The sequence below is a fragment of the Etheostoma spectabile genome, chromosome 7, assembly GCF_008692095.1.
Source record: "Etheostoma spectabile isolate EspeVRDwgs_2016 chromosome 7, UIUC_Espe_1.0, whole genome shotgun sequence".
NCBI classification, from domain to species: Eukaryota; Metazoa; Chordata; class Actinopteri; order Perciformes; family Percidae; genus Etheostoma; species Etheostoma spectabile.
The window spans coordinates 2,146,402-2,164,862 of NC_045739.1; the positions used below are offsets into that span (position 1 = coordinate 2,146,402).

At 40.2% G+C, this 18,461-nt stretch overlaps 2 protein-coding genes across 7 annotated transcripts in view; one reads left to right on the top strand and one right to left on the bottom strand.

The window, feature by feature from the left end:
- The window catches only part of ccdc187 (coiled-coil domain containing 187), a 19,145-nt gene extending 13,005 nt beyond the window's left edge, over window positions 1-6,140 (bottom strand). For 3 of the 6 annotated variants that reach the window (XR_004332639.1, XM_032520191.1, XM_032520188.1), the window contains exons 1-2: window positions 5,783-6,140; window positions 4,917-5,009 (exon numbers count right to left, since the gene is read on the bottom strand). Coding sequence is in view for 5 of the 6 variants with exons in the window: in XM_032520191.1 (XP_032376082.1) it covers window positions 4,917-4,968 (52 nt within the window). In the remaining variant the exon portion in view is untranslated. Of the gene's footprint in view, window positions 1-1,356; window positions 1,475-2,087; window positions 2,646-4,916; window positions 5,010-5,782 lie in introns of those variants that run through there. The other 3 variants (XM_032520192.1, XM_032520190.1, XM_032520189.1) reach the window with 3 other exon arrangements.
- A 2,867-nt stretch (window positions 6,141-9,007) lies between these two features.
- On the top strand, window positions 9,008-17,478 carry LOC116692176 (urotensin-2). The gene is made up of 4 exons (XM_032520273.1): window positions 9,008-10,160; window positions 16,213-16,335; window positions 16,710-16,750; window positions 16,838-17,478. The coding sequence occupies exons 1-4, from the start codon at window positions 10,055-10,057 to the stop codon at window positions 16,949-16,951; spliced, it is 384 nt and encodes a 127-aa protein (XP_032376164.1). The 5' UTR covers window positions 9,008-10,054; the 3' UTR covers window positions 16,952-17,478.
- Window positions 17,479-18,461: the final 983 nt, after the last annotated feature.

Here is an 18,461-nt window from a genome sequence, read left to right on the forward strand (position 1 = left end):
GTTCAGTAATATAATATTGTTAATGTAATGTTTTTGCCTGTTATGTTTAATTTATTGGGTAAAAAAAGACAGATTTTTGTTAACATTTTCTGAACATCAATGACATTTAAAACGGTGATAACTGAAACGAATATACAACACACCATGCAGTGTGTATACGCTTGTGTATTGCAAACAGACCTAAGTAATATACAGATAAGAACATCTGTACCACCATCACCAAAGTGAAGTGAACATAAAATAACTATAAAATATATAAATGCATATGATGCTTGTCAAAACCCACGCAATCAACATATAGACACACTTGCAGACGGCATCTTGGAAGTTTGTGACCAATACTAGTAGTGTATGGTGATGTAACCAAATGGTCTCCCATTTCAAAGGGTATGTTTTCACCCCTAGCCCTTACTACTCGGTTTCTAGGACCAAGGGCTAGGGGTAAGAGAAAGGGGTGAGATAGAGGAATGGGATACAGTGGTCAACACCCAGTTTTACACTAATCCTGGGCCTGTACATTGTTTTTTATAGCTTTAGCATCTGTGGACTGTTATTTTTATCTATATCGACGGCAAGTGTTTACAGTAGTCCTTAATGAGCCGCGGTAGCTGCGATGTGCCGAAGCCCAAGGGTGTTTAAAGTCTGTCAAACAAGCTCAAAAGTTATTCAGGAGAAAATCAACACAGACAGGCAGCAGCACGGTTCCCCAGCTGTTTTCTCCACTTCCTCAATCTTTGCAAACACACAGCTCACTGTAACAAGACAAAACCGCTTTGCTTTCTCTCAGTTTTTCATCAGGGAACCTAGAATGGCCATCTACTCTTAGAATGGTGCTTTCAAATGCCAGGAGGACAGAAGACAGTGTTTAATAAGAGATTTTACTCACTGCAAAGGGAAAAGCCTCCAGCCTGAGCCAGAGGCAGGGCCAATTAAAAACAACAGTCCTATGACTAATGCCTCCCCTGAGCCTATAAGAGCAGTCTGGGCTACTCCTGTGGAGACAATGGCTACGTTTACATTCATGTGCTTAATGCTTAGGATCTTCAAGTATTCCGATTATGAGCTAAGTTGACACACGCACAAGTGCCTCACACTGTTTAAGCTCTTTTTAGCTGTAGAAAACTTGAATATACATTGTATACTCCTGTAACGGTTGAGGTCCAATGTGATCCAGTATCTAGAATACTGTGCATGTAAACCTGGCTAGCACTGTAAGCACTCTGTAAAGGAGATGTAAAAACTAAAACATTTATTCTCATTTGGTGCTTTTTTATCCCTTTGTGAGAAAAAAGTACAATTCTAAAACAAGGACATTTTTTAACAGAAGACAAGCAAAGACCCTGGAAGTTTACTTACTGTTTAAGATTTGCTGGATGGTGCCAGAGACGACGAGAATAAATGGAAGGCCTCAAGATTCATTGTAAGAGTGACATCAGGCCTACAGTCTTTGGTACAGCTGTAACCATCTGTGTGGCTAATTGAAAACACACGAAAACATCAAGCATTCAACCCATACTAGACTTTAAGACTCCTTCTGTGCTCGCTGTCTTGGCAAGTTTTTACTCTCAAAGCAAAACTTTGATTGTTTTTCTTTCTCCTGACACATATTCCCTGTTGGTCTATCTAGTCACTGTGTACACGTTCATACTCTTCAGAGTCCTCTGTTTCCATTACTGCTGCACCTTAACTGAACTACTGGAGCCTGCTCTGACAATACAGTGTTCAATTTCAACATTTATAGAACTGCTTCAGAGTTGATATAACAAGTCAAACTGAGGATGTGTCCTCTTTGTCGAGTTCTGTAAATATAGAATAGGGAGAAAAGGCCGGCTTCTGAGACATTCTTGTGGGAAAATTTACTCCAGCCTCAAAATCCTAAAAATGGAAAAGAAAAAACAAAACACTACATTCTTGCTTAGAATAAAATCTCTTGGTATTTTATTCTACAGGGGGCCAAACAGTCAAAGTTCATAGAAATCACCCAGACAGCACTAAGCCATCAAAAGGGTCTGTTTACACCATATATGACCACGTAAGTCTACACTGGGAGTTAGCCCACACCACAACAGACACGCATTACCACTTACACCTGTCATGGAGCTTAAGAGACTATCCGCTAAATGGATCTCCAACCTGCCCTCATGCATCCAGTCTGTCAGCGAGGCGGGTTTAAGTCGAAAGCTTTGTTGTAATCCGACAGGACCAATTCAAAACAGTTCAAAACATGAATTTACACTTCAGTCCTAGACAGAAAGCGGAACAAAAGTGTGAAGGAGGGAAAAAGGAAAAGCGCGTAAGCGTGCAAGTTTGTGTGGGTGTGTCTGCATTGCGGGTTTACTTGTTTTTAACTACAGTCACTTTACCCCCTAGGGGAGGGGCCAGGAGACAGTGTTATTATGACTGCTAAACAGGTTTTGAGGGACTGGGTGCGCAGATAGAGACATGCTTAGTTAGAGTGCAGGCCGAGTGTGTTTCACAAAATAGTAAAGAGTGTTCTACTGTAAGCTCTTTAATAGGGGCCCTGAAAGGACCCCGTCAGGCCGTGTCAGTTTCCTAAGAGGATAGTTAATCCAAGATCCCGCAGGCAACAGAAATTGGCTATGACATTTGAACACCAGAGGCTAAGATCTGCTAAAAGTGGTAAGATTGTCTAAGAAAGAATGCAAAAAACAGTCAATTCAATTTCACAATATTAGCAGCACTGCCCAGTATGTTCCCCAGCAGTGTGGGCACACTGTCTTTGCAGTGAGACTGTAGGAGAAGGTTTTTTTTCCTATGTTAATGCTTCTTGCCCCTTTCACATATTCTACGATACTGGTGGTCAAAAATAGAATATGTATGTTTAAATTTTTTGCTGATGTAACTAAATCTCATAGGTGAATGCACACACTTTGTCTTATTGTAGAACTCCCACCAACATTACCTAACTGACAGCAAGTCGATCTGAAAGAAATTCCGTAGATTATCTCAGGCATCCAGCTTGCAAGAGGAGCCGATTAAACACTGACAGATATTTTTCTTTCATCTTTGTAGGAACTTGGATAGCAGCAGTGACAAGTGTCTGCCAAACAAAAAAACTGGCGAAAGGAGAAAATGACAAGGGTTCTATTTTCAGCCAAAATCCCCCACCAACCACCCACACACTGTCTTCCTCTCTCTCTCTCTCCTCCTCACTGGTGTGTTCTGTTTTCCTGCTCGCTGCTTTTTGCACAACATTTCACCATGAAGTATCCATCTATCCCACAGCTCTTTGTGCTGTGTTAAAAACTAGGTGAACTGGACCAGGTTGTCATGGAAAACAAAGAGGTGAAGGGTAATGGGACTCTGGGTCAGTTGGTGAGAGTGAAATTAGGGACAGGGGGGAGGTGGGGGAATTCCTCTGGGAGCTGCATTCCCTCTGCACATCAGGCTATATCAGGAGCAGCCAGAGGAGGGACAAAACAGGAACTGATAAGGGGGGGGCATGAAAACAAAGAAAATTGACTTAGCTGAGTCTGAGGAGGAAAGTGAAGGAGAAGTGGGACACACTATGGCTCTTAGGGAAATTGAAGAATAAAAAAACCACAATGGGGGGCCAAGTAAATGGCCCCGGTGCCACAGAGAGGGACAACAGCACAGTTTGACAAATCGGTCTGGTGAAAGTAGATTATGACCGGAAAGAATTACACTGATCGGACATCTGATTTACATGCTGCCATTGTCTCAATAAGCAGTTTTTGCTGCTATTACTGGCTTTGTTAGCGCACTGGCCCCTGCTCGATAAAACATAAAAATGCAAAACTCCACAGTGTGCCCTTTGTGTATGGATACAAGAGCGGAGCGCTGAATTATCTCTCTTGATAAAAGACATGCAGACCTATTTCTACCCCATTCATTAGTGTGAACATGCCAAAGACTGAGTCAACAGTCTACACCCAGGCCAAAGCTTTGGCATTCCTTACCTGTGAATGTTTTCATACTTACATGCAAGCAGATCCAACTAATTTAGTTCATAAAAGCTGTCAGCAAATGTATGACGTGACAAATTTGGTTGCTGTGCATATGAATTTTTCCTATTGCAGCTAGTTCTACTATATTAAACACCACTACAATTCTTACTCCAACTTGTTGTTTCTCAGTATCTGAATGCCTTCATATGTTGGACAGAAACTTCATTTTTGTAGTCTACGGTCCAGAGATCAAAAATATTATGAGTAATTATGATTGCTTTGTTTAGGTTTTCAAATGAAACTGAATTTTAATTGTAATGTTTCCCAATCACTGTATATTCTGCATAGGACACTCTTTGTACTGCAAGTCAGAATGTTTCAACTACAAAAATGTACTTCACTTATGTTATTGATATTGATATAGCACTTTCTTCCCCAGAAAAAAAAATATCCCAAACAGCTTTTTTATCATTTGCTCTTATCTGCAGCCAGCAGACCTGTTTACAATGCAATCCATCTCTGTACAAGAGCTAGGAACCACTGTCTGCTGCACATAGTCTAAACATATGGCAAGCTATGTCTTATCTAAGAGGGAGTATTGTTGCTACAGAAATCAAGCAAGGGCAAAAGTAAAGAGGTTATTTGGTGCCAGGACCTGTTATTCATAACGCAAAAAAACTGACAATGGGAAGTTCAGTCATATGTCTCATTTTCTTTTAAGTACGCAGCAAACGGGTAGACAAGTTTGTCCTTAGTATTCACTGTGCTAAAGTGTCCATGAATCAAATAATTAACACATACCATACTAGTACCATGTCTGCAGTTCAGTAGCTGACCCTGACCTCCCTGTGGAGGGGCTCAACAAAAACAACAACTTTTCTCCAGGACAAACCATGAGCCATGGTACGTTCTGTACACGCCTTTTCCATACTCAAAATGGTTCTAAAGATGTAAGACTTGGCTCTGTGTGGGAGAGTCTGTTCTTACCTTCTCGGACACGTGGAAGGTTGGACTGGTCGATTTCCAGCTCTGCCATCATTGTCCCTGTTGTGTCACAGCCTCATGGTGATACAGAAGACCCTGACACCAGAAGGGGCATTTTGAAAGTTATTATCTGGTTAAATTAACCCTTGTGTAGTCCTCCCGGGTAAAAAACAAACAAAAATTTGACATTTCTGTCACTTTTTCAGATTTCTTTTTTAGTTTTCACTACCACCACCTTACTACCTCTAGTTTTACACTACTTTTGTAATTAATAGTCAATAACCATCATTTTATATAGAATTATACCTGATATGAGTTAAAAAAGCAATATTAATTATTTTGACTATTAGTTCAGATCAGAGGAACCTACAGATGGGTTTAGGCAGGAATGAAAGTGATCAATTGTATTGGCAAAGAGCGTTGTATGGAAACCAATCCATTTTTTGTGGTAATTTGGTTACAAAGAAACACATATTTTAGATATAGACATTTTTTAAGGGGTCAAATTTGACCTGAGGCCAACAGGAGGGTTAAATGAGACTTTAGGGCAAGGTACAAATCAGAAGAAAGGAAATAGTCAAGCTACACAGACAATTTGGTGAAGTGAAAAACAGATAAACAGATTATCTCAGTGGTGTAAATGCAAAAAAAGGTTAGCTATAAGGCCTACTAACAAACTCTGCACCAATTACTGCTGACAGCAACAAAGCTAACACGAGCAGTGCTGCTGTTAACAGTAACGGTAACTAAGGTTAAACAGTATCTGCATTGCAGTAGGTCACTTGTTTTTCGAGCAAAGTAAAAAAAAGAAAAAAGAAATAGCCATCCAATTAGTCTGTGTACCAAAGACTCTTTGTTTTATAACCTACCTGTTCCCAGCCACGTTGAACACACAGGCTCCAGTGTTGTGTATACGTTACACACAGTCTAACAAGTCAACAAGTAGCTACGGTACCAAACATGACAGCGAAGTGTCAACTTGTCCTCTCCGTCGCACTTTCACTGTCTTCTTTTAGTCTCTCTACAAATTATCCAACGTGATAAGAACGGGCCTGACCGTTTCTAACGTCTCTACTTTTGTTGTGAATTTTGTACGAAACCGACGGGCTTGTTCATCAATGAAACAGAGCCCCGTCGAATGGTGAAGGAAAGCCAGGGCGGACAAACTTAGCCCAGCCACAGTGCGTAGCACCGGCTGCTTCTTCACACGCAGCTAGCTCCTGTCCGCCAGCGCAGCACTGGGGGGCGGTTATTCGCTGCTGCCTTCACGTGCTCTTCCAAACTCAGTTTTATCTCTCAACTCAGGCAAACATGTTAGGATTAGGCAGTGTAAAGAGAGGCGCGCAACTACACAACATTAGGATTTCACCTCCAGTTAGTAACACCCATCCCACTAACTATTACAACTTAAATATCACACAGGGCTGTATGATATTTAAGTTGTACTATTTAGTGGACTGAGTGTGCAGTGTTTCGAATAATTTTTGAAGGCAACACTTAACGAGCCAAATGTTCCAATCACTCAAAGACTTTAGCTGGAGTTTCCAAAGCAGAAGTGTGCTATGGGCCTATGTTGTCATTTTATTTTTTTATTTCAACAATTAACTTACTATGGTTTTAAAAAAAAGTGGAAATATTATTGAGGAGACAACTGGTATGTTGGCAACTCTAAAAGTTGTATAGCACATTCTGAAAACGGGGTAAAACATTTCCCTTCATGCTTTAAATGTCTAATGTAAATGTCTTGTAAATGTCAATGACGATAACTTATAAGCTTTGGGGGGTTTTAAAGGCTACAGGTTTCTCTGTCAATCAAAGACTATTTGAAGACTAATAAAAAGAGAAAATAAAGGAGTGAAAGAAAAAAAAGACAACTGTCTCAGAATATATTTCCCCCCTTTAGAACCCCATTGGACAGTTTCCACTGGAGGCTGAGCATGTGAAGAAGTGGTACATTGCATGGTTAATGTGGTATTTCTAGACGGAAGGTTGCCCTCTGCTGGCTGTACATACATCAGTCAGAGATTCATGAGCTCGATTAATATCAGCAAGTCCCAAAACTTTGCCAGGTCACATTGCTTGGATTATTGTTACAGTTGTTTGGTGTGATGTGTAGCTTTGGAATCCAAGACCTTCAGCATTTAGACTATATATAAACCAGGTATTTTCAATAATAATCTTTAGCCAGCCAGTGTGTATGTGAAATCAAAGGTTGATAATTAAGAAAATGTAACATCTGAATCATGTCTGCTGTGGTGAAGCAAATGCTCATTTCATTAATAGAACCATCACATTCTGCTGTTACAAGATGTTAGAAGGTATTTCAGAGGAAGATATGTCTTTTTACTTCATTACAGTCAGAAGTTGTAGTTGCTTATATTTAGATATTTCTTTTTTTCTGGCAAAACACATGATACACTGAATACATTGCATTGCTGTTTTTAAACCACCCACCGGGTGAGCTCTAATCAGACCAAGCACCACTTTGGCCAGAACCTTACAACAACGCTGCAACATGTTAATGCAGCAGTACTCTAACCCCTGGAGACTATCTGTCACATGTTGCACCAGTTTGGTTACCTCAGTGTAGTGCACTGAACACATTTACATTCATATTCAAGATTTTGAAAGCAGGACTTTATTTGTAATTAAATATTTTTCAGTTAAAGTATTTAAACTTATACTAAAATTCACTTTTTGTAAACATATTAACTTATTTCAGGATTTAAATAGCAAGTGGAAGCAAGAATTCTCAACAAATACATGGTTGTTGGAACTAACTAACTCTCTGCTCCGTTCACACTGATCTACATTATATTGTATGGAGACGATGACGTTACAAAACGCCAGTCCTGTACCTTGAAGAAATACTAGATTCTAGGGGTGATCCGAGTACCCGGCTGAAACGAGTATCCGGTACGGATAAAGCACTTTTGCCGAGTACAAGTATTATCCGAGTAATATGAGTCAATATCCGTGCTCGGATTGAATAAAACTCCTCAACTGGCCGCGCAGCGTTCTGTGATAGTCACAGCGCCCCCCCTACAAACCCGCTCGGATCAATATCACACACACACAGAACACGGAGAAAGGCTCTCTCTCTCTCTCTCTCTCTCTCTCTCTCTCGTTCCGTCAGTCAATCGGGTCTGCGGGTCTGTTACGTTAACGTTTAGGGTTTCTTCAGCTTCAGGTTTGTTTTTAACTTGGGTTTGTAGTACTTACATAGTAACCAGTAGATTTCTGGTGAACGTGGGGTTTGTAGTCCTTACATAGTAACCAGTAGATTTCTGGTGAACGTGGGTTTCAGACGTGCTGCCTGGGTTTAAATGCAACTCCCGTTGCGTCTCTGCCATAGGAGATTTTTTTTAACTGTCAGCTGACCCCCCGCCCCCTCTCTCTCTTTCTCTCTCTCTCTCTCTCTGTGTCTCTCTCTTACTCACACACACCACACACACACACACACACACACACACCACACACACACACACACACATACACACACACACACACATACACACACACACACACACACACACACACACACACATACTTGGTGTGGAAATAAAAAAAAATAAAAAAAGAACCAAAAACAAAAAATCACACTGATCATAAAAAAAAAAAGTTAAAAAAAGAAAGTTATACTGAGTATGAAAACTCTTGTTCATTACATTTTACTTCATAATTGCAAGCACATGTGTTGTATTCATTGTTGCAAAACGTTCTGTATATAATTTGTTTGTTACCATGACAACACCATTGATCTGAAGCTCGATGCTGTCATGTAAATAGTTTTCTAATCTGCAATAAATATAACAATTTCTGAACAACTCATATCAATTGCATGCTTAAAATAACATACCGGCTAAAGCCCCGCCCATTTCAAGACAACCCGACCCACTTCCGTGTTAAATCTGACCACTTCCGGATTAGGCCCCGCCCAGTCCAAGTACGGATACGGATACAGATAATTCATGTGGTGAACAGATACAGATACAGATACAGATAATGCTGTACTCGCTCATCCCTACTAGATTCCTCATAAAATTGCAAGTAGCAGGAAAAACTTCAAGTACGGGGGAGTCAATATTTATTTTAGAGGCCAGAATAAGCTAGGATAGACAGCAGGGCCTTGACTAATATAGAATATGAATCGTAACAGCTTTTTATGATATAAAGCAACACCTAATGGAGAGTCTGGCCTTCTGGCTATAAAACTAAATGTCACTGCCGCTTTGTCAAGCCTCATTATAATACAAAAAACTGAACACTGACGTCACACTTCTAATAAATATACAAATTACACACAGAGGTGCAAAATGGGACTCTGTAAATAGCTATCTCCACCTGTCCCCTGTCTCCACCGACAGGAACGGTTTTCTGACTCTGTCCATCTTTGCTGGTTGTACTAATAAAGGTGAGTTTTACTGTTTGACTTTGCAGAAGTGAAAGCACAAATTGAACATCTTACCAGAACAAGGCCTCTAAATAATGTGCATAAATCAATCTGATTCAGTGACCCATGGTAAATTCTCGGCTGTCCTAAATTGAGTTATAATGTCAGATGGCGTATAGGCTGCAGGGCCTTGAACATTTTAGCATTTCACTGAACCTCTGTGCAAGTAATTATGCAGTTTTTCTTTGGGCCATGAGTCAGGGGGATTCAAATGGCCCGAGAGTTTAATGAGATAGTAACATAAAAACATTAGTCATTTGGCTGCCCACTTTCTCCACCTGCTCCCCTACGGGATGTCGTTGAGAATCACATCGGAAACACCTGCTTCAATCCCATTTACAAAGTCAGTAAAACAGTCAATCAAGCTGAAGAGCTGGTAAAACATGACTGTGCCTTTGAAGCATTGGCCACAACGCTTGTCTCTTTATTGAGCCTATAATTCACCAGTGACTGCCTGTTGATTTATCACAGTTAGAAGGGATGGGACTGTGGATATTGCTGATGGCTGTTTTGGCCAGCAAAAGTGTGTGTGTGTGTGTGTTTGTGCTGTGGGGCATGCAGGAGGGGGGACAGGCTACAGCTGGAAGTATATAACCCAGTTGGGACCAACAGAGCATGTACAACTCTTCTTCCACCTGAGGACCACCGTGCAAATCAGATCCACTTCCAGCAACAGTGTCCTGTAGTGATGAAGTGGAACCATCTCCTGTCCTGGGCCTTCCTGCTCGTGGCCACCGGCCCACTGCTGGCCCACCCCATCACAGACTCTGCAGAGATACCCTATGCAGGACCTGGTAAGTGGAAAGTTACATCTCTATTATAGTTGTTATTCACAGAAATGCACTAATTCAGTACCTTGATTAGCATTTTTTGTAACATAAGGTAATTTGTGAAGCTTAATGGCAGGCAAGTCATGTCCTCAGGACTCAAAGTAATTACTTTAGAATCGCAGTGTTAAACACTGATTGTTCTGCAAAAGTTCACACACACGGGCCACTGATGGAGGATTTCTCTGCTGCTAGAGAATATATAAAGTTTTCTTTTTTGCACATATGCAAATACAATTTATTGTAGGCCACAGCTCAAATAAAACGTACAAAGTCTTTGGCGATTAAACTCCATACTCTATACGAATCTTTCGTATATATATCTATATATATGGTAGCAAACCATCAGACCCCCTGATGGAATCTAGACTCCGGTGGAGGCGAAGGAAGGAAGGATGGAAGGAAAGAAGCTCCGGACCAGTCAGCTGGAGTAGATGACTGGAGGTAGAAGGGGAGGTGGAGGTTTGCAAACTTTGCCTGCAACGACAGCTGAATAGCAAAGGGAGAAACGATTATTTAAAGCAGGGTTGTGACTCTGTGATTGGCTCTTGCCATTTGTGTACGATTTTGATTGGTTTAGCAGGAAGGCACAGGAACGCATCCAACAGCTGATTTGAGTTAGTTAGATCATTGATTAAGAGTGAGGTCTTTCTGAAAGGATTTCCACTGAGATCCATTTCAGTCAGGAGAGACTAGTCGCAGATGTGCAACAGATATACACAGCATGATAAAATGTACATTTTATGGATAACAGCTGAATTGATTTAGAAGTGAACAGAGGTGCCAAAGTACTCATTTTCCGACTTAAGTAGAAAGTACAGATACTTGTGTTAAAAATACTCTGGAAAAAGTGGAAGTACTGATTAAACTTCTTTACCAAGTAAAAGAAACCCAAGTATGGGCTTGAAAATTTACTTAAAGTATAAAAGTAAAGTAGAAACCATTTTTATGCTTTTGATGTGCTGTTTCCTACATTTAAATGGATGTCTGCCAAAAGGCCCAAAATCAAAATAATGATTATTGTGACAGAGGGCTGGGACTCAGGTTAATAAGATTCTGACTCATTAGCAAGATATGAATTCAATTGTGATTCTGTGAGAATTCACAGACCAGTCTTCTTTTTAATCTTCCCCTTAACATTTGGACTCTGCATGTATGTGTGCATGCTCAAACATGGCTTCTGGGAAAAGAAAATAAAGGATAAAACATGAATTATAAACAGACATTAACTAAGTTCCCCATACTTTTAGAGTTGCAACTAACGGATTGGCAGCAGCGTATAGAAATGAACTGACAGCTAGTAAAGCTTTGAAAATAGAGTGCTAATAAAGGGTAATGTCTATTTTTACAAGTGCTGTAAAAGTTGGAGAAATACAAATTCAATGGCATTGCATTACTTTTTTTTATTAATATGCAAATAGACAATTGACATCCAGGAAAAAGTCAAATGGCAAGTGATGTATGCCCACAAATCTGTAGCAGTACATGGATTTGTACTGAATCCCTTCAAGAACTTGGAGCAACAAGGGTATTCAGACCTTCTGTAATGCTTAAAGTGTCATAACTTAATTGTGTGTAGGACAGTGGATTTTAAAACGGTTTTTAGATACTGTATATTTGCACACAAATTACACACTTTCTCTATAAAATAGCTGGCCAACACCTTCATCAAATAAAACAAAAACTCTGTTACACTGGGGAAAAGTCTTTCCATTGAGAGCAGGAGCTCAATGTTAAAGAAAAATCTCGGACATGGAGAGAGAGACTGCAAGTGATCAAATGTACAGAATAGCTCAAAGTCTGTGTGTGCTTGATGTAGGATGAACATCCAAGACCCTTCAAAACTAACTTCTAAGGCAACATAACAAACAGAACCTTTTTTTAGCATGTGTGTGTGTGTGTGTGTGTGTGTGTGTTTGTGTGTGTGTACACACATGGGTATCAATGTGAATGTGTGTTTGCATGATATAGAGAAAGAATCCAAAACTACCAGAAATCTCTGTTTAGCTTCAAAAGAAGCTGGTTTTCAAAGTTTATGGCATCAACACGGGCCCTTTTGTGTAAAAATCAGGCCTGCAGTGCTGAAACAGTCTCTCGCAGGCAGCGGAAGCAGGTAGTGCCGTGTTAAGCCTCAATGACAGGTGGCATACTGCTGGGAAGACTTCAGTACATCCATTGTATCACCTGGACACCCAGGTAGGTCTCCAGCTGTTTGGTATTTTCTTGGGAACTAGAGTGCTTGATTGCTGAAAAAAGTCTCCTCCTCCGAAGAATGGGACGCATCACCTTATTCACCACAACTTGTTCCTCAGGTGACTTTTGAGTAGTCAAGGCCTATGGAACACAAAAAACAATTAGATGTCAACACTTTAAGATGGTTATAACATATTTGAACAAAAAATAATGATTACATAAATATTGCATTTGTTTGCACTACGTTAGGGATACTTCAAATGCTGGACTATAAACTATTATAAGTGTAAAGTAAACATTGCAAGACATACCCAGTTTTAGGATACATTCATCACTTGTCCAGCAGGTCTTGAATTTGGGGACGAGAATGGCAGCGGCAATTAGCTCTGGATCGTAAGCATCTGTCCAAAACGTTTTCAAGCCCTGCTAGAAGTGCTTCAATCAAAGGCGAGAAAGGACTTGGAGGAAATGCAGAGGTGCTGGAGCTTCGCCTGGAGTAGTGTTATTGTAGGTACCAACCATCCCATCTGTACATTGGCCTCTCCTGGAGAACATCAAGCGCCTTTGCAATTGGGCTCATAGTCTTGGTATACTCTGCCAGAAACGCAAGCTCAACAGGAGTGAACCTGACAATAAAAACAAAAACAATTAATGAATATAGAATTTCATTCATAGTGGGAATCAAAGTATTCAATAGAAATTTTAAACCCATCCTTAACTGCAAGACATTATCTAAATATAAAGCTACCTCATATTGCAGTCAATAAATCACAAAATAAAATGGTAAGTACATACAATAGGTATCTTTAGCGCACTGCAGACAGCTGTGATTGCTCCTTCCTTGTTCCTTGGATTCTCACAATCCTCTCCACGGCAAAGAAAAGGGAGTCCACCGTGTCTCATTTGGCTCAGGAGCTGAAGTTGCAGTTATCTTCTATGATTTCAGCAGCTGTGGTAGATCTTGAGCTTTTGCTCCACAGACTTGAACACTTGGAGAATGCTGAACGAGACAAGCCGCTTGTACACTGGATTTCCATTGCTTTCAAGGCATCAGCAGTGGAGATCAGGTGAGAAGGTGGCCTGCAAAACGTTGGTGCTTGGCAGTGGTATTCCAAGCCATTATCTTCATCCAATATTGCCCCGGCTTCAACAAACTCGAACCTGTGATATCTCCCCCCTCCTCTTCATCACTCTCTCCTCCGTACTTTCCCTCGCACCCTGAAGTGCAGTATCTGGATTGTTATTGTCATCCAGCTCACCATAGACTCAAAAGGGCCTTTATGAAATTGAACCATTGTCAGTTGTTGTGCAAACAATCTTTTCTCGGATGTTGTACTCCACGTGTATATCGTTGAGAGCACTAGCAAGGGCAGAAAAAGTATGCGACCCTTTTAGCTGTTTACACGCTAGGGCAGCACAGCGCCTCTGCAGAGTTGCACTATCTAGCCAATGCGCAGTGACACCTATAAAAACCTCGTCGGTGTGTGGTCCAGCAATCTGTGGTGGTTGCGATAACCTCAACTTTTTCAGGGCCAATTTCAGATATTTTCATTCTTGTGTTGCTTTCTCCACTTTGTTTTTAGAGTGCCACGAGACATAATTGTTAGATTGGGCTGGAGGAGAAGCAGAAGGTCTCTGAATCTTGCTGCTCAACTACACTGAGGGGTGTAGCCCTTGAATGACGAAGTCAATGATTCTTTATCCACACTGACCTGTGACACTCTCTTGGCTTCCCATAACTTGGTTGTTTGGGTGATGGGCCTGCATCCGGGGTTGACTTTCTTTCTGAACAGCTGAAGTGAGCTTCTGTATCTCTCCATATGATTGACATGCATCCTCTGTGAGTGAAATACAGACAAACACACAAAACAAATTGTTCAGTGATGTAGCAAGACTGCTGATGTAATTACTATGAAATGTGAAACATTAGGCACCATGGCCTAAAACCTATATCTTGGTATAATTTCAACTAGCAAAATATCACAGCATAGCCATACATAGCCCATAATATTTCTTAAATGTCAATACACTGTACAGTAGCCTCTACCTCTGAATGGGTAAAGCACTGTTATATCAACTGTTTGACAGCTATTACTGTTTTTTTCTTTGTGTGAATCTGCAAATTATTTATGACTAGCAAAGTCAAACTTTGGATTGATGTCATCTTGATTCTAGGAAACTGACTGACTGATCTGTGGAGTGCAAGCAAGGGTCATAAGATACAAATGTAACGTTTCTTAAATTGTGCTCCCCACATCCCTAACCAGCTCACACACAGTTTGAAAGAAAAGTAAAGTCTTGAAATAAAAAACATGAGTCCTCTAACTTACGTCTGGGAGGTTTGAGACGTTAACGTTATCATTAGCCCAAAAAAAGTCGATTTGAGACAAGACCGAGTAACGTTAACTTAAGTGGTCTCGAAAACAGACAGCTACACGAAGGGACAATAACAGCCATAATCGAAAAAACAAGTAATTTTTTACTTTCTCGCTCTTGGTACAGCTAGCCACAATCAAACATGGTGGTTTGTAAAAGTGATAAGGCTTGTTTTATTGTGTTAACCGGGGGTTTTCTTCATCCCTCACGTTCTTGTCTCGGCATTCATAGTTGTGTAAAAAAGTTAGAGTCCATTTGAACAGGTCGACATGTTCTGGAGAGTAAAAGGCTAAAAACATAAGGTCGCAAAGAAGCAGCTAGCTTAAATCAGAGTTTTGTCAATATGGGTTGCTTTTAACGTAGCGTATATTACGCCAGTTGAAAACGTTACTACAGCACTTTACACTAAACAAAATTACTGAATTGTTTGTAACATAAAGCTACACAGTTGTATCAGCCAGCTGGTATTAGAATTTCAAATAAAGTGAACGCTTGCAACCTAGCTAACGTCACTTGAGTTACTTGCTAGCAAAATGCTAGAGCACAAGGCATGGTCATTGATAGCTAGCAGGAGAACAAATATAAACTGACATAACGTACACTTAATAAAGAAACAAACCACAAATAGCTTTTGATAACAAAATATGCATTACCTCTATATGCTTTTTCAAATTCGATGGTGAATTCTTGAAAGCCAGCAGTCATGGTGTTTTGGTTGGCACAATTTGCAGCACATTCGCCAGGAGTCATTCTTGATGCCTACTATCAAACATCTCTTTCAGATAAGGCCAAGGGTGATCAGGAATGTCTTGCTGCTTTTCTGCCGAATCTCTGGGATCTCGTTGTGTTCATTTTCAATATTCGTCGTCCATACTACAATGCTAACGCCACCGCCATCAAGCTGCAATGATTTACCGCGAATGAATGCCGCGAATCCGTCGATTCATCTGTAGGTGGTGCGTCAAATGCAACGTAGATTCCGTCCAATTAGATGAATTGGTATTGATGACGCGAAAAATAAAACGGTAACTCCATTGAAATGATTAAAAACTAAAGTAACGAGCCAATTTTGTAAAATGTAAGGAGTAGAAAGTACCGATATTTGTGTAAAAATGTAAGGAGTAGAAGTAAAAAGTCGCCACAAAAATAAGTAGTAAAGTAAAGTAAAAATATCAGAAAAATCTACTTGAGTACAGTAACGAAGTATTTGTACTTCGTTACTTCCCATCTCTGAATGTGAACCAATTAAAAGTTAGGTCTTCCTGAAAGAGTTTACGCTGAGCTACATTCGTTGCTGTAGAATGTGTCATGACAAAAGTCAAACTTTGTGTTTACCAATTAGCATAAACTGCTACACTACGAACACAAAATAGACGCATGCTAGAAAATGTGAATCTATACCGGTGAATTGTGTGTTACCAATTTTGTGTGGTTATTGGGTTATCCTCAGTATCAGTGGAGGATGGAGGAGTTGGCGCCTTGGATGATCTGTCGCTCTCTGAGCAAATCTTCCCTCCTCAGGATGGCGGGCTCAGATATTCCACTCTAATATCTGGGGAGTTTAACCGAGATGGTAAGAAACACACAGAGCCACACACACACACACAGCTCATCTTATATAAAAGAGCTTGTACTAAATGCAGAGACTTACTTCATCTAGGGAAAATCACCCGCTTTATTTTTGCAGATACGTTGTGCTACAAATTTGAATTGATACACACAATTATACCATATTTTCCGATGGCTGGATATCTAGCAGGAGCTCTGGAGAACCAGACAGTTGGAGACATTGATCACGACAGGGTAGTTTGCAGTGCATGGACGAGCCGGGTCCTTTACTCTGCCACTGCACAAAAGTCCGACATTCACAGAAACATGCCTGATGCAACACAGCTGGCATGAGTAATCTCAAACATCCGAATAATATCATGTTTTACTGTCTCTCAGGTGTCAGAACGGGCCTGCTCCCCAGGGGGATGAAAAGAGAGGTGGGTTGGTTTTTCCCGACAAATGTTATGCCTAAAACAACAAAGGAAATGCAATGTTTACCACAACTACTTTATCCTGTCTTTCAGGTCTTACTGGAGAAACAGAGTCTCCTAAATCCTTTCAGCCATGTGCTGGGCATCCGGAAGCAGTTCAGGAAGCGAGCGGGGAATTCTGAGTGTTTCTGGAAGTACTGCGTCTAAAATGGTCAACAGACATGGACCTTACTCAAGAGACAGGGCTTGCACTAAAACAACGATTCTTATCTTGCACTCACATTAAAACATGCAGACCAAATAAGAAACATCATACATGTACTGTATATACTGTATGTGCCCACATGCATGCCCAGGTGCATGTACTCACACATACACACTCACATACATAAGCGCTGTCAGCATTTGTTCACAAAAAGAACAATGCCATAGGTATGGTTGAGACAAGTTGCTTGCGGACTTTAAGATAATTTATTAATATCTTTTATGTTGTGTGAAACTATATTAATGTACACACATTTGTTAAAAGTCCTTAGTTGTTTAATGTAAGACCAAATGTCTTTTAGTTGTGAAAGTCAAAGGTTATACAGCACTGGATGTTGAATAGAAATAAAAACTTAATTATAAATACTGTATTTGCAAGTTGTCTTTTCTTGATATAAGGTGTTGGTGAGAAACATATTGGCAGCAGAATAAACCACTATCCCTTTCCTAAAGTAAAAGAAGAAACAAAAAGACGGAGCAAACTTTGTTCTTGAGTTTTCTTCATTTTTTCCTTTTTTTATTATTTTACAGCAGAAAGAATATAAAGCATTCAGAAAACATCTTCAATATTTTAAGGGCAATTCAAAACGTTTTGCATGGCTTCAGCAGCTGAAATCTCTTTTTTTTTTAACATATCCATCGAGTCAGTGACGCTTGTACATGCACAATTACAAAAATAAAACTTACAAACAAGGGAAGAAAAAGGAGGAAAGCAAAACACATTAGGAGAACCAAGAGGAGATGAAGGTTTTAAGGGTAAGGGGCGGGAGCAGAGAAAAATTGGGTCACATAACAGGGAAAGACAGAGAGAAAGACAGCTATAGAGGAGAGGAAAATAGATCTAACACTAGTTCACATGCAAAGTGTCGAGGACCCATAACTTTCTATCAAAGCAGGGCCTTTTTTTTTCTTCTCGGTTTGGAATTGATGAAAACGTGCAGTTCGGTAAAGGGTGCCATATAATTGCTGTCCATAAACTACTGAATGCTTGTCTTGCAATACTGGCATTTGCATAAGAGTAAGTCGACTACATGTGTCCAATCATTTTAAACTTCACTAGGTCTATAAGTCTCCACAAAATAGTTCTTTATTGCTCTGTGTCCACAAGTGGAATATGTTGTAAAACGGTTTCTGTTCTGTTGGCCTGATGTGCCTACCTTTCTCTGGTTTGGGAGCCTGGGAAAAAGAAGAGGAGGAAAGGCAGATCCCCAGGTCAATTCAAAGAACGTCTTGAAAATTGATAATACTGTATATGAAGAGTGCCGATCATCCCATTCATAAATGGCAGTAAAAACAAGATTTGCAGGTGAACCTTTCATATAACTACACTCTTAATCTTAAATACCCTCTACACTTTGTCACTTCGATAAATTAAAGGCCTAAAGAACCGGCCAGAATTACACTATGATTTGACAGGCTTCTATGACAGAAAGTCAAATCATTCATTCTAATG

Excerpts from the sequence above, each read along its gene's own strand:
- LOC116692176 (XM_032520273.1), top strand. The coding sequence starts at position 10,055 with ATGAAGTGGAACCATCTCCTGTCCTGGGCCTTCCTGCTCGTGGCCACC. Across the intron at positions 10,161-16,212 it reads GATACCCTATGCAGGACCTG|TATCAGTGGAGGATGGAGGA; the intron begins GTAAGTGGAAAG and ends GGTTATCCTCAG. Across the intron at positions 16,751-16,837 it reads CCAGGGGGATGAAAAGAGAG|GTCTTACTGGAGAAACAGAG; the intron begins GTGGGTTGGTTT and ends CCTGTCTTTCAG.